The sequence below is a fragment of the Passer domesticus genome, chromosome 2 (genome assembly GCF_036417665.1).
Source record: "Passer domesticus isolate bPasDom1 chromosome 2, bPasDom1.hap1, whole genome shotgun sequence".
Lineage (NCBI taxonomy): Eukaryota > Metazoa > Chordata > Aves > Passeriformes > Passeridae > Passer > Passer domesticus.
In genome coordinates, this window is record NC_087475.1 from 76,637,928 (window position 1) to 76,653,516 (window position 15,589).

The 15,589-nt window shown below is 39.4% G+C and overlaps 1 protein-coding gene across 1 annotated transcript; it reads left to right on the plus strand.

Moving 5' to 3' along the window:
- Positions 1-658: 658 nt before the first annotated feature.
- On the plus strand, positions 659-13,888 carry DCUN1D5 (defective in cullin neddylation 1 domain containing 5). The gene is made up of 8 exons (XM_064409418.1): positions 659-1,023; positions 3,579-3,661; positions 6,186-6,256; positions 6,650-6,741; positions 11,587-11,695; positions 11,805-11,909; positions 12,772-12,874; positions 13,557-13,888. The coding sequence occupies exons 1-8, from the start codon at positions 944-946 to the stop codon at positions 13,610-13,612; spliced, it is 699 nt and encodes a 232-aa protein (XP_064265488.1). The 5' UTR covers positions 659-943; the 3' UTR covers positions 13,613-13,888.
- Positions 13,889-15,589: the final 1,701 nt, after the last annotated feature.

Here is a 15,589-nt window from a genome sequence, read left to right on the forward strand (position 1 = left end):
AAGGGTGCTGCGCTGCGCCTCGCTCGGCAGCAGCGCCCGGCAGTCACCCGATCCGCTGCCAGGCTTCCCCTGGGTTCACCGACGCAGCTCTCCTGCCATCAGCTGCGTCTCGGTGTCGCGGCTGCCGCAGGACCTGGGGTGTTTCCCTCGCTCCCGCCCCACTCCCTCGGGAGCCCGTGGTGCCCGGTACGGCACGGCGGAGAGCACTGCGGTGCCGGCCCCGGGGAGCGCTGGGAGAGTGCTCAGAGCGCCCACCGGGATCACAGCTTGTGACCGCCCGTGGTTCCGCGGGCCAGTGCGGGCGTAGCGATCCGCGCCCCGCTCAGCGCTCCCGGCCCCTTCTCTAGAGGGTCTAAAAGGACGGAGCGCCTCCCGTCCTGCCCAGCAGCTGTCCTCGAACTCGGCCCCCGCTCGCGCCTCTCTGTCCCAGCCCCGAGCCTGACGGGACACCCAGCTCCCCCGGGCGCGGCCGGTGACCGCGCGGGTTCGAAGGAACTGGAAGGGCGGCGCGGCCCCGTTTGTTTCGCTGCGCGCGCCGAGCCCTAACCGGCACCGCGAGCCCTGCCGGGCCGCGCGCGCGGCGGCCCCGCCCTCCCGGAGGCGGGTCCCGGCGCGGCCCCGCCCCGGCGGCGCTACCACTTCCTGCCCGGCGCCGTCTGTGTCCGGGTCGTTCTCGCCGTTCTCTCCGCAGCCGATAGCGCCCGCGCTCGCTCCCGCCCCCGGCGCGACACCCGCTTCTGGGAACGGGGCGGCGGCGGCGTCTGCCCGCGGCGAGCGGGGGCCGGCAGCACCCGCTGGGGCTGGGGAGGACCAGCAGGAACGGGGTCTTTTCTCGTTTCCTCACCGCCGGTCTCGGGAGGCGGCGGCGGCCAGGGGAAGCGAGCCCGGGGGGGCCTCGGCTGCGGGCCCCGGCAGCGGGGCGGCCCCGCCCCGAGGCAGGACGATGCCGGTGAAGAAGAAGAGGAAGTCCTCGGGGGCGGCGGCGGCGGACGACACCGGCCTCAAGAAATGTAAACTCGGCAGGTACCGTCTCGCGGGCGCGGCCGGTGCCGGCGGGCACGGCCCGGGCTGCGGCGGCCGCGGGGCTGCCCGGGGCGGCGGGCGGGCCGTGTGGAGCCCGGCGGGGCCGCGGCCGTGCGGGCAGGCACGTCCCGGGCAGGTGCGGGGCTCGCCGTGCGGCCGCTGCGGCGGCGTGGTCGTGCCTCGGCCAGAAACGCCACGGAACGGCTCCCATTCCCGGCTGGCTTTGCCTTTGGCTGCACCTCAAGGGCCGGTTCTGGCATTTGTCCCCATATTCGTTTTATCTCCCTGGGGTAGGCGGCTCTCCTCGCTTTAAGGCTGCCAGTACTCAGAGTGTCTGTCCTAAATCGCCGTTTCCTCTTTTTTTTTTTTCCTTTCCCCTCCCCCCTTTTTTCTTTTTCTTCTTTTTTTTTTTTTCTTTGTTTGCAGTGAATTGGAAGGATTGGTCAGCACACTGGAAAACAAGAGCAGGAAAGGTTTTTCAAATAAATACAGCTGTTGGAAGCATCTTGTTCATTAACTGCTATAAAAGAATCACTTTATGCCGTGATACCCAAAAGTTGCTGTTAGAACGATCAACCATTAGTGAGTGCGGTGCAGCAGGAGCTTACAGTGTGCCTTCCCCGAAATAACTGCCTGCTTCATCTATTAGGCCTTGCTAAGTATGCCAGTAAAGTAGTAGTTAAGACTAAGGTCCTGAGGACATGAGGATACAAAGGACTTGCGAAATCAACACTACGGGAACGGCTATTGCAAAAAATTGTGGCATATGGCTTTTCTCATTTGCTGGCCAAACTTGAGCTTAGGAGTACTCAGGCTCTTAGTTTGTTATGACTGTTCATTTAGGGTAGCCATTCCTAGCTCACTTTTTGTGGGCATTGATGACCTTTTCGTTTCAGTCAGTTTATTCATTGCCTATAAATAACTGTTCTTCTGCCAGCATTATCCACTGTACCACTCTACTCCCTCATGGTTCTGCCCCAAAGTATATTTAGAGGGAATACTTCTGTTTTCTCATACTTTATTTTGTATACTTAAAAAAACTAAGTTATTCAGGTTTGTAATACCAGCTTTCAGTTTCCTTGCTGATCTTAGCACTTGTTTGCATGTGCTCACTTTCAGTTTGTCTTTCTAGAACACTGTTAACTGAAATTTTATGATCTCAATTTCTTTGACTTAGTGTTTTATAGCTTAGGGAAAAAATAAAACCCCACAGATTCTACAGGGAGCTAGTTGTTGGGCAAAAACTATGATGTAAGTGAGAGTTCGTGCTAGATGCTAGGTGATCAGAAAACATTAGATACGCAAGCATTTTTGTCATTATGTTCTTACACAACAAATTATTTGTAATATTCTTTAGTAAAATCAGTGATTACAAATAGATCTATGTTAATCTGGATAAAGCCAATAAGCAATAGCATACCATATGACTCTGCCTCTTTCTGGTGACTTGTGTTCCTAATGCCAGTTGGATGGATGGATGGATGTTTGGAGGACTCCTTTAATTCTAGCTTTCAACACAGAAGGCTTCTTCTTAAGAGCATTGTGTTTTTTTCCAGTGAAGCTAAAAACGATCCATGGGAGTTAAAGTTGTTCACCCCTCTGAGAATTGAACTATTCTTCTCCTGCTTGACGTTTTAATTTTAAAATTGCAGTGTGGGAGCTGCATAATTTTAAATCATCTCATATGATTAGTTCTCACCTCATTGTTAGAAATAACCTTAGCTTGTTCTAAAAGTCTGTAATTTGTGTTGGAAAGGAGGATGCATTGAAGGTGCTGCAACTCCTTATTAACTGAAGATGCCTTTGTATAGTCGGTGTTTTTACTGGAAGAAATTCTATGCATTCTTTTAATGAATGATGAATTAGAGAATTCACTTCCTAGGCAAACTGGGTTGTGTGTTACATAATGAAGACAATACTGAGCAGCTTCAGTCTTGCCACAGATTGCACACTGCTATTCTGGTATACGTACCAAATATCTGTAGAATTTGTATTTTCTTAATTGTATGTATAATGCAAACCAATTGACCAAGTTTTTTTCTCAGATTTGGATGGTTAACTATAAATAGCCTGACTTTTAAATATGTCAAACTCTGCAGCTTCTGTTGACCTTAATGGGATCTGTGCATGTTCAGCACTCTTGAACATCAAGCTGCTTATTAGAGACCTAACACTGAATGCCTGTATGTATAAATAAAAGTAGGTAATAAGGCATTTGAATTACTGAGGAGTGGTATTTTCGCCATCTGTGTGGGAGTTTTTTAATTTAATATCTACAAGATAACAGTACTTCTGCATTTCAGAAAAAGTAATATTTGCAATAAATTTAGCTATGAGATGGTTGTAATCTAAAGGGAGTTTTGTGTTCCAACAGGAGTTGAGGATGACAGACAGTTGCCTTTTATGAAATTCAGCATAACTCTAGATGTATACTGACCTCGTGAAGCAATTTAAATAGATTAATAATAAATGTTGTGTAATTTAATTTTTTCTGCTTTTCACATGTCACATGAAAATAACACTGTTCATCCCTGTGTTTCTATTTGCTACTGCAGATCACAAGCGTCTGGTAAAGTAATAAGTGGAGAGGAACATTTTTCAAGCAAAAAGTGCCTGGCTTGGTTTTATGAATATGCAGGTAATGTGCAGTGCATTCATGTTTGAAACTATATGGTTTTGTTTTAAATAAAGCAATACATAAAATATTACTTGCATTTTGCTTTTTGTGTGCTGATGTAGACATAAAAATGTGTCCGTATTTGCTTCCTTATAACATGCACTTGAATCAGGAGGGCTTTTATTATTACCTTCTTGGTGTTTGTTCTTTTTGACTTATTTTTGTTTACGCTTTATAACTTTAAAATGAAATAACACATATCAAGCAGTACAATGTTGAGCCAGGATATACTGAGTGATTCATTTCTTGCTTTGAAATTGTCAAGTAGAAGTCAGGACATTGAGAGATAATTCAGACTGATGCTTACGTATCTAACTATATCTTCTTTGTGATCATATTGGAAGACTAATAATGTAGGTCATGATTTAAGCTCCTTGGATTTCTGTTTTAAAAAACAAAATAGTAGAGGTTTATACTGGTTTTCCATCTGAGAATTTTTACTAACATTTTTTATATTCTAAATGCCAATGTTTCATTGCAGAGGTATTTGAAGTAGCCTCTTTCAAACAACTCAGAATTGCCATTGAGTAACTGCTTTAAGTGAATATGCAGTATATTTTGCAGAATTTATTACACTATTGCTGCTATTTATTTACCAATTATATGGTTTCTGAACTCGGGATTTCTGAATTGTTATTAATTCCTTGTCTAGTCACTATTTAAAGTCCGTCATAACTGGTTGGTGATTAAAACTCATTAATTGCAAGATCTTAGTATGCAGAGAGCTGCTGATTTATCTGCCAGCAATTGGTTTGAGTACATTTATCATATTTTCTTATCATATTTATGATATTTTCTTTGCAGTCTTTTCACTGAACTACTTTTCAATGAACTACTCTTACTTATAGTAATCTGCTCTCTACTTTAGGTTTGTAGCATACTCTTCTGGAGTAGTCTTTTCTAGGGAAATAATAATTCAAAGTTAATTTTCTTGTGATAAATTTGTTTGCACATTCTTCAGAATTAATGTCTGTAAATTTTGGCTTTGTCACTGAGTCAAGAATTGAATGTAGGAAGTTATACTTACAGTTAACCAGCAATCAAAAAATGCCACATTTCTAGCGTGAGAGAGAATTCCAGTTAAATTATATACAATAAAAGATAAAATGGTTCCATTAAAAGATAAAACTATACACACACATATAAGTGTATGAGCTTTATGTATAATTTCTGGACCAGAAACACTCATTCAGGCTTTTACTTGTCATTACCAGTGAACCCTTGTATGTGTTTCTCTTCATAATTTGCTTTTTTTTTTTCAAGAATTTTCTATCGTAACAGTGTTTGGTATTGCCTACCTAGGCAAAATGGCCTCTGCAGTATTTTTCAGGAGGTAGGGATTCATGATGTTAAGTGTCAGTTGGATTTTATTTTTCTACAAAAGTAGCCATTCTCAGTAGGTTTTATTGACAATGTTCTTATCTCACAGTGAGTAGTTATGCAAAGCACATTATCAAAACTCTTAAAGAGGCTTCTGCTTACCCTGGCAGCTGATCAAGTGGAGACAGATTCATCAAGGACTCTGCCTATTAGAGGTAGCAAAATTTGCCAGAAAGTTGTGAAGTGGTATGTTGTTTTGGAAGCTAAAACCTTTGCCTTTTATATGAGTTTATACTCATTAAATGTTAATGTAATGATCCAGGACACATTAAAACGCTGTGTTGACTGGCCTTTTAATAATATTTGGCTGCTCAGTAGGAATAATTTTTGGAGGCTTAGTCAAAATAACTGAAGCCAGAGAGATTAGAGGAACAAAACACCCTGGAGTGTGTGTCCGTATGCACTCTTCAAAAGCACTATTTTGCTGCATTTTAGAGGCTTTCATGTTAAAATGGAGAAATGACAGCAAAACACTAACTGCTGTGGTCCTAATCAATTTGTTTTCATTGCAGCCCTGAACCTTTTTTTTTGCTTTGTATATGGCTAACATGCTCAGCATTTCTTCAATTTATTGTTCTCACTTTGCTTATTTTACTCAGCATTGTAAAACTCATCTTGCATTATTTGCAGATTCACCCTCTGTGTTAGAGTAAACCCATAATGTTAGCACCATCAAAAGAATAATATCTGTAATAGTAGTTGAGACAGAATTAGATTTTTTGGTTGTTGATAAAATAATTTTTTGAAGAACATTTTTCATAAAGTAACTTCAGCAGAGAGTAGTGGTACCCAAATGTCTTGACTCCCACAGTTATTGGAGTTGAGCTTCATCAATAGGAAGCTCAGTGGAGTCTTTTGAAAAATCAAATGCAAAACTGAAATGGCTTGTCTGCTATCATAGGGAGGCAGTGCACAGCACAAACATTCTGGTGTAGCACATATGTCTACACAATTGCACTTGACAGAATAGTTCTAGCTTAAAAGCTACTTAATAGTGTAACTCAGTATTTTTAGAAATACTTTGGGTGCAATATAGCCTAATTATTGAGTGTAACCCTTGTGAGTGTTACTTAGATTTCACTCTGGTGTGGTTTTTGCTTTGAAGGTCCCGATGAAGTTGTAGGCCCTGAAGGAATGGAAAAATTCTGTGAAGACATCGGTGTTGAACCTGAAAATGTAAGTTTCTTTCATATTGCTAATAACACCTAAGGTACTAGGTAAGGTTAAGTTCTGTGTAAAGCTCCTAACTCCACTAAGCAGAGTGTTTCATTTTCCTGCTTGTAGGAGCTGCTCTTAAGATATTTCAGCTGAATACATCAGTTATATTTGGCTGGTGTGTGAGGGTTTTTTGGGTGGGTTTATTATAGTAATACTTAATTTTCAAAAATTGGCATTGAGGGAAAAATTGCATGTAGCTGAATTTTTTAATGTTAACAAATATGAAGACCAAGCATATACCACAATTGCTAGAATGTTTGAATGCTTTAGAGTTTTGTTCTTGGACATTATTAAATCACCCTTTTCTTATGTAATGACTCTTTTTCCTCCCCTTATTTTTGTTTCCCTTAGATTATTATGTTAGTTTTAGCCTGGAAACTAGAGGCTGAAAGCATGGGATTTTTCACAAAGGAAGAATGGTTGAAAGGAATGACCTCATTACAGTAAGAGTGCTTTTACCTATCTAATAGAATGTTCTAATTTTATGATTGTACCTATAACTTAACTATTCTTGTTCTGTTTCATGTATGTTGAAAATCAGACACAAAAACAGCTGGCTTTTAGTTCTTGTTTTGGTCCACAACTGCAAAATTAATCTGAGTTCAGTCAAAGGATTAAATTACTGTCTAAACCTAGTTAAGTTTTGGTTGCTTCCATTTCTTGCAACAATATGTTAAAATACTATCATTCTAGTTAGCAGATATAAATAAATGTATCTGGAGATGCACATAAACATGTCTCAGCACTGATATTATGGAAAGATTTTACTGATTTCTGAGCTTTATAGATGAGGACTGCAAGGATAATAATTTTGGCTGTTGGTGTTATTAGATGTACATCAGAAGCTATGCTTAATGCTTAAGTTAAATAACAGCTTTTCAATTTATAAACTAATCTTGCTCTTTCTGTTTGCATTTGAATTTTTGATGAGTTAATGTTCTGCCTAAAGAGATTGTTTCTTATATTAATCAGCTTTTTGTGAGGCTTAAGTCAGTAGTTACTTTTTGTTTGTTCTTTGTGTAACTACCTGTGGTACCCTAGTGTTTTAAGGGTGTCATGTTATGACACTGCATTTAGTATTACAGATAGGGAACTACTATTGCAGCTAGAGCACAGTGGGAAAGAGGGCTTGGCTTTACCCTTGCCCTGTCAGTTGTGGATTGGTTTGGGAAATTGGGCATATACCCTCTGGTTACTCAAAACTATGGAGTAAGTGACTCTGGACTGACTCTCAACTCTTAGTTCATTTGGGACCAGGCTTCTGATAGATGCCTTGATTATTTTGTGACTATCACCAGAAATTAAATTAGGAGCTGGAATGATTAAATTGCCTGAAATTCAAGATGACAGGTTAAATTATGGGTGCACGATTTTTCAGATGCAGTGAATTGGGTATTGGTCACTTATCCAAAGTATTTAATTTTTATGCCCAAATAGAAGCTTTCAAAAGTTAGCCCATCTCACAGAATGCAAGCACAGAGACATATGAAATCAGGCACCTGTTCAGAGATGATGTTTTAGACTTTGTTTCTAATAATTTGCTGACTGGAATTCTTCTGGTTCTTTTCAGAACAGAGCTGGTCATGCTATAGTCTAAACATGTTTAGTACTGAAAATAGGGTGCTGGTGTGCGTTTTCGTGGAAACAGACTTGTGGTGAGAGCACTTGCCTAAGCCTAAAGCAGTTAATGTGTATGTTTTGCTTTCCCTGTTGCTCTCTAAAAAGCTGGCTAAGCAGAGGCACTCACATAACACAGCTCAGGATCCATTAGCTGAAAAATAGGTGCAGATTTTGGCTGGGAGTGAGCAAGCAGCTCTGTGATGCTTAGTTACCATCTGAGGTTAAACTATGATGAAAGAAAATACAAACCTGTAGACTAGTGCTGTTGTTGCTTACTAGGAAGGGAGGATGATATTATGGGATTCTGTGAATGGGGTTATCTATTTTCTCTTGAAAGGTTTGACAAAAGTTTGAAGTAAAAGGGTTTTACACTTAAAACGTAAAATATTACTGCATGCTTACATAGCTTATTTTTTTTCTTTGTAATTTTTGCATGAAGAAATGAGATTGAAATGCATTAAAACCCCAGAGTATATTATACATGGACTTCTCTTATAGAATCTTTATTTCAAAATATGTGAAATGTTACACAAGGTAATTGCATGAACAGTGCTGGGTGGAATTCAGCTTAATAGTAAGATACCTAAATGTTTGGTTTATATGTAAGAGCTGGATTTCTTAAACTCTTATTGCAATCTTTGGGGATCCAGTCGGTGTAATGGAGCCTAGGGAAGTGTCCACTTTGCCCTAAAACCTAATGACTGGTCACCTGAATTGCTCTTAGAGGTTGCTTGGCTAGTCCTCTATGAATGACAACACCTGAAGCTTAGGACATCTATCTCTAATCTACAGTTAGATGACAGCATTTGGGTGCCTCAATCTTGAGTGACATTCTCTCTGCATGTTGTTTTGTAATACACTAGTGAAGTTTGCTGTTTAGAGATGAGAAAAATAAATGTATGGTGTGGCAGATACTGTCAAAATTAAGATGAATTGAGCCCTAAATATCATCTTATAAGACCTAAACAACTTAGGCTGGGAGGTTTCCAGTACGGTGCGTAGGTGAATTCTGCCCCGTATGTGTGTGCATATACACATGTACATATATATGTGTGTATACCTATATATTTATGTATATATGCAAGCTCTCCTCATAGCAGAGAGAATAGAGTACCTCTGCTAGGCCAATTATTTCATCCTTCTTAGGATGAAATGTATATACTAACATGAAATGTTTTTGGTTTAATGTTTTTATACATCTTGCTGATTTTTCTTTTTAGTAAAAGACAAGTGTATGTGAATAGCTATGAAATATAAAACATTGAAATAGCTGAGTAGGAGTTAATAAATCATCACTTTGTCCATGTTAGCTATGCCTCAGATGATCTCTATCTTGACAGAAATTAAAATGCATTCACTTTGTGGTGCTAATTTGAGTTTTGCTAAAGATGTTACATAGGGATGAGAAGAGAATGTAGTAAGCTAACGTCTAATTTTGATGGTCTTGAGGTAACACCATTCAGTGCTATCTTTCAGTAAGGACCATTTGAGAAATTACATCTTTTTCTAGTGTCTGTACAGGAGTTTAGTGTTAATTCACTTGTACTAATTAGAAGGTTGTTCTGGTTATTAGGAAGATTATTCCAGGTATGGGTGATCTCAGTCATCTGTTTTATGGTGCAGCCACACAGGCAGCTGTACCTCTGTAAAAGAGGAGTTTGGCAACTCCTTGCCTCTTTTTGGGAGGAAAGTCAGTGGCTAGGTATAAAAATGCCCTAAACAGCTTTAACCAAAACATATCTGTGTGTCGGGATCCAGAGGCTGGTGCTGGTCTGAGCATGATCCATTTGGCTTTTTAGTTGCAAATGCACTAGATAATAAATTGCTTAGGAGTCATGACACTTAATAATTACTCATTTTCATACCAACTTTTTCAAATTAATCAATTGTGTGTTAAAATACACATAGCCAATAGTATTGCAGACAATAGCTGGCATTTTACTTTGCACTTAGATGTATGAACAGTTTTAACAAAGTAGTTTGCAAGAAATTTAAACATACTGAAATTTGAGTTTACCCATGATAGGGTAAATCATCTGTCAAATTATTTAACAATGTGTGGTAAACCCACTATAAATATTTTACGTCACTAGTACACTAAAAACTTGAGCATTTAGGTAGATTAAATAGGTAGATTTGTCCTCAGATGTGTAGAACATTCTGGTGAAAGTATGAAGCTTTGAACATATAAGAGGTACGAGTAAAAAACGCAATGCCTTTCTAGCATAGCATAATGCTAGAATAGCATAATTATTTCTAAGGGTTACATATAGAATACAGACCAGTTAGATGGCTGAAGACAAAAAAAGTCATTTTATTTCTAGTTCAATTTACCAAAGCTCATTTAACAAGAGTTCTTTGCAATTTGTTTTATGTTTTATCACGGAATATACTACATGTCATCTGAATATGTAGTCTAATTAGCTAATAGTTTTATTTATTTAGCACCAGTGTTGGCTAGGACTGAGTGCTGCTTTAGGTAGATGCTGCTAGAGACAAGAAATAATAAAAGGTTGCATCAGTTGGAATTGCTACATTTCTCTTGTCGAAGTCTGAGCGAGACAGACTGACAGACAGCTGTGCACACACAGAGTGGCAGATCTGAGGAACAGGAAGTATCAGCTGTGGGCAAAGTACAGCATCAAAGCCCAGCATCTCAGCAGCCCTTGCTGGGGGCCTGTGTGACAAGTCCGTGTGGAGCTGTTAGAGGTGCAAATGTGTTCTCTGAGAGGCAGGCTGCCAAAAGGGGGACACGTGACCAAAGGAAGTATTTATGTACAGCTGCATTTCTGAAAGTATGCTTCTTCACAAGGGATACAAGGCAAGGTAGATTTTTTAATTTATTCTTTTTTAGTCATGGCAGCTATTTTATAAGAATAGAATGTCCTGTTATAACTGTTCTATTGAGTGAGTACTTTCTGGAGGATTAGCAAAGTTAAATTGCATTCTCCTTTGCCATTGTTGGTGAATCTGACCCATTTTCTGTTTCCTTGCTGAGTAAAGTACAAGGCAGATTTTCTGCCCAAGGGTTATTTTTGCCAAAGCTTTATCCTGTTGACTAGCGGACCTCTATGTTCTCATACAGCCTTTGATTTTTCAGTTGAGTAGCTACTGACTAATTCAGGTGATTAAGGCTTTATCAGAGCTTGCATTTATCAGTCATAAAACATGAGCAGACTAGTATGTTAGTATGTTTTGCAGAGTGCCTGCTCAGTCCTGCCATTTGTAAACGCACACTTCAAAACTACATGTTTAGGGTTTGCATTTTCCCATTATTTACAGCTGTATTTTACCCCTTAATGCACACTGAATGACGTTTTCTTCAGACATTTGTAGTGGTTGGAAGATAAGATACTGCTGGGTATGACTGTAGATTACAGAGTTTGGAATTAAAAGACTGCTATTTGAGATGTGAAGCATGCACTTCCTATTATGTTGGTGATATATTTCAAACAAAAAACTTGCCTACAGAAGCCAGCATTCATCATTTCGGAAGCTGCAAATAATTTTGAGCATGTTCAAGATTCTTTAAGTCAGTTTCACAGTATTACTCCTGTGTATCTAATGATTGTGTTTTGGTGATTTCAGTTTTTTATGTTTGCTGGCATTTTTTTCATTGTCTAATGTGGTGTTTTGAACTTCTAATGTTTTGTTGGGTTTTTTTTAAGGTGTGACTGCACAGAAAAATTACAGAGTAAATTTGACTTCTTACGGTCACAGTTGAATGACATTTCATCCTTTAAGAATATCTACAGATACGCCTTTGATTTTGCAAGGGTAAGACTGCTGAAATACTAGCAAAGTTCTTACTTCTATTTATTCAACTTTTATTTATTAATCAAGCTTGTGCTTGATTGGTTCCTGTGCTTTCTTTATTCAACCTTAGGAAAAAGACCAGCGAAGTCTTGATATTGATACTGCAAAGTCCATGTTAGCTCTTCTGCTCGGAAGAACTTGGCCACTGTTTTCAGTATTTTATCAATATCTGGAGGTACAAGTTTCCTTGACTTTGTGAATGTTGGCATAGGAGTTTGAGTGTTCTGTGAGAATATTGTGTTTATTTTACTTAAGAATGTATCCATAATGCTCCCTTTCCCTTGCTCAATGTGCTTATGAAACAGTGATGTTCTTGTATGCATCACAGATCCTTATCTTCCTCCCTGTGCCCCATTGCCATTTCTTTTCTAAGGCAACTAAAATTCCATCTTGATTTTACTGTGAACATAAATTTGAAAGTAAGTATAGAGCCCCACTAGTCTTCAGCTGCATCTGCACTGCATTTCAGGTTTGCTTTGTGCAGATATGGTGTGAAGGTATCTTGATCTCTGGCTCCCTGGAAGATTTTGATCAGCTCAGCTGCAAGTGACTGATGAAAATGAACAGGTGTATATGTTGTGGAACAAAGAGCTTGATACCATTCCCTGGCTTCAAAACAGTACTAACACTGCAAAGTAGATGTCCTAATGATCATAATGTATTGTACCCTGGAGAAAAGATGATTTTTTTTTTTTAAATAGTTCATTCTGGAAATACATCTGAGCTAGATAGGTCCCACTTCAGGGCAACGCAAAAATATACCAGTTTTTGAAGCTTACAGTGGTGACTTACTGATTTCCAGGTTTTGGGGAATTTGATTCTGCTCTGATCTTCTACGAAATCATTTTATGTCATTTCATAACTATGAAACATGTTAATGTGTAGTATTTTTAAAAATGGAAAATCAAGTAAGTAATAGCCATTGTTACCCATTAAATAGTTTGTTAAGAACTCATTGAAGATAAAATTATATAAATTAAATGCAGGAGTACCAAATGCCACTTGACATTTTAATATTTTGAAATTACTTTTCCTAGCAATCGAAGTATAGAGTTATGAACAAGGATCAGTGGTACAATGTACTAGAGTTCAGCAGGACTGTCCATGCAGATCTTAGCAACTATGATGAAGATGGTGCATGTGAGTATACTTAATGTTTTGCTTATTCAAATTAAATTGCATAAAAAAATTTCCTGTAACAGAAACAATACTGTAAGCTATAATTTTTCCAACAATAACTAAAAAAACAGCCCTGATAACCATCCATCTTCAAGCTGCAGATATTAATTTTTCCTAATTGTCTGTCAGTGGTATAGTATGTAAATAGTAGATAGTTTTCTTGAGCCAGCTTGTATTCAGTGAGAAGTTGCTGCATGCAACTGTAGACTTGCAAGTAGAATTATAAACAGCAAACTCTCATTTTGTACTAGTATATAATAAACTGTAGCTTAACAATTTTTGCCTACCTGCTGGTACTTGGGGCTGAGCTCTCCACCCGGCTGGTAGTCAGTCATGCCAATTTTGAAAACTTTGGGAAGAAGGAATTAGTTGTCCTGATTTACAAGGTTATTTTTACGCTTTTTGTTCAGTTCACTCCACCTGTCGGATATCAGGTGGAGTGATATCAGGAACAATGCTTTCCATAAACTGTTTTTTTGTGCACTTTTTATCATCCTTGGATTGGAATGATTGTACTAATTTATGGGTATTTTACCATAGGATTGACATGGATGTTTCCTGTATCAGTAGTTTTAACCTTCATACTTAAAAAGGTGTTTGAAAGACATTATAAATTTTAACTCCAAGCTTTGTCTGTTTGCAGGGCCCGTACTTCTGGATGAATTTGTTGAATGGCAGAAAGTTCGTCAAGCGTCATAGCAAGAATTTAAAGGAAAATGCAAAATTTTTTTTTGGTGCCCGCCTGTACACAAAGTAATGAGAAAAACAAAGGATTGCATTTTCATTCATGAGAAAGACTTTACAGTAATTTTTTTTTTCCTTTTTTAAGGAGACTTTCTTGTTACATGTGATATGGGCATTGAACCACACCTCTTCTGAGACTGAAAGTTGGAGTTCTTGTTTTGAGTCTTATGTTTATAGCATTTATTTCAGAACAATAAAGATTCAGATTTGTGACAAAGGCCTAAAAGTGAAGGATGTCCCTTGAATGTGAGCGTGGTGTCTCTTTTTAAAACCAAAACTAGAAGATATCTTTCTCAGAAGTGCCCTTTGGTATGAATTTTTGAAGACCTTAAAATGCTTAATTGGAGCTGTTGCTTGCTGTTGGTGTGATTGTCTGTGTGGCAAATGTTGGAAAGAATGACTGATTTTGGAAGCCCTGGGTAGGAGTGTGCTAATTTGCTAGTATTGGTCATGGGTTGTGCCACAGTTTTCAGCTCCTCGTGGAGATAAAGGCCTTAAACTCCTGCTATTGTTTTTAATTTCTTTGTTTATTCCCCACCCAGTGGCATGGCATTTAATGGCAGGCCGTTTCAAAGCAAAAGGTGTACAGCAAATGGCTCTGTGTGCAGAATGGCTGAAAACTAGTTGCCTGTACTTCACATGCTGAACACAAATACTCTTTGGGTACAGCAAGGCAGCTTCAGATTTTTACTGCTATTTAGGCTTTTTGGATTGCTTTGTACAAGTGCAATTTATATTTTAAAAGGGAAAACTGGGAAGACTTGGTTTCAGGCTTTTCTTACATGTTTTAGACTGGAGGCACTCATAACATGACTTTTTTTCCTCTCTGGATGGTTTTCATAATATAAATCAAGAAGCAACTATTTAATCACCTACTTTTGACCAAGTAACAGGCTGTATGTAACAGGATATTAAATGTCACCCTGTTACTCTGTGTTCTGAGTCCACAACCTACTGTGATTGCCCTTTTAGGCATTCAGTATTCATGATAACCTTTAAATGTAGTAGAAGTTTCTACTCTACCTCCATGCCTAGGAGACCTAGTGCCACTCTTGAGAAGGAAAGGGATTTTAATCAGTAAATGTGAAAACCAAACCAGAATGAGAGAATGAAGAATTTGCAACTTCTGCTTTATTCTATAAATGTATAATACAGACTGTGATAATACTGAGAGACTCAGTCAGTGGTCAAGGCCTGTGTGCCAAATACTTTAACAAGTGAAATAAGAATAGACAATGTAAACTAGGCATGACTTGAAGATCTTTGCCTCAGGGAAATTACTTCTCTTTTGCACATCCCTTAGTCAGACTAACAAGCATGAGTTTTTCTGTCCTTAAGGAAAGCTGTATTTCCAAGATGATTTTTTTTTTAAGAAGGGGGGTGGAAAATAAAGGCAAGGCATGAAGAGAAATAAGGAGTACTAACTAGTGCTGTGTGCCTGTGCTCTTGTTCTACTACCAAGGACCACACTTGCAGCTTCTCTAGAGATGTGCTTGCTGTGGGCTGCAGGGTACAGTGCAGTGGTGGACTGTTCTGCGAGTCACCTTGAACTGTAGAAGCTTGGTTTCACCCAAGCGAGAAAAGCACTGGAGGGAAAAACCAAACAACTGATGAGATACTTGGAAGATCTCTGCTTGTACAATGGCTAGTGTCTGTGTGCATATAAACAGATGCACTACAGCTGCTCTAAATATTTTTTCACCTATTTTACAGAAAGTACCTAATTCTAAACGTCGTGTAAGCTGCAGCATTTCCCTTCAGTATGTTACAACTTACCCACTTACATTGCTGATAGTTCTGATTTCACTCATAACAGAGTGCCTTTCATTTAGGAATTGCCCTACCCCACAGAAAGCTTGTGCCAGAATGAGATTAATTTCAACAGTCCTAAGACCTGCTGGTACAACGAGGTCCTAAGATGCACAGATAAAC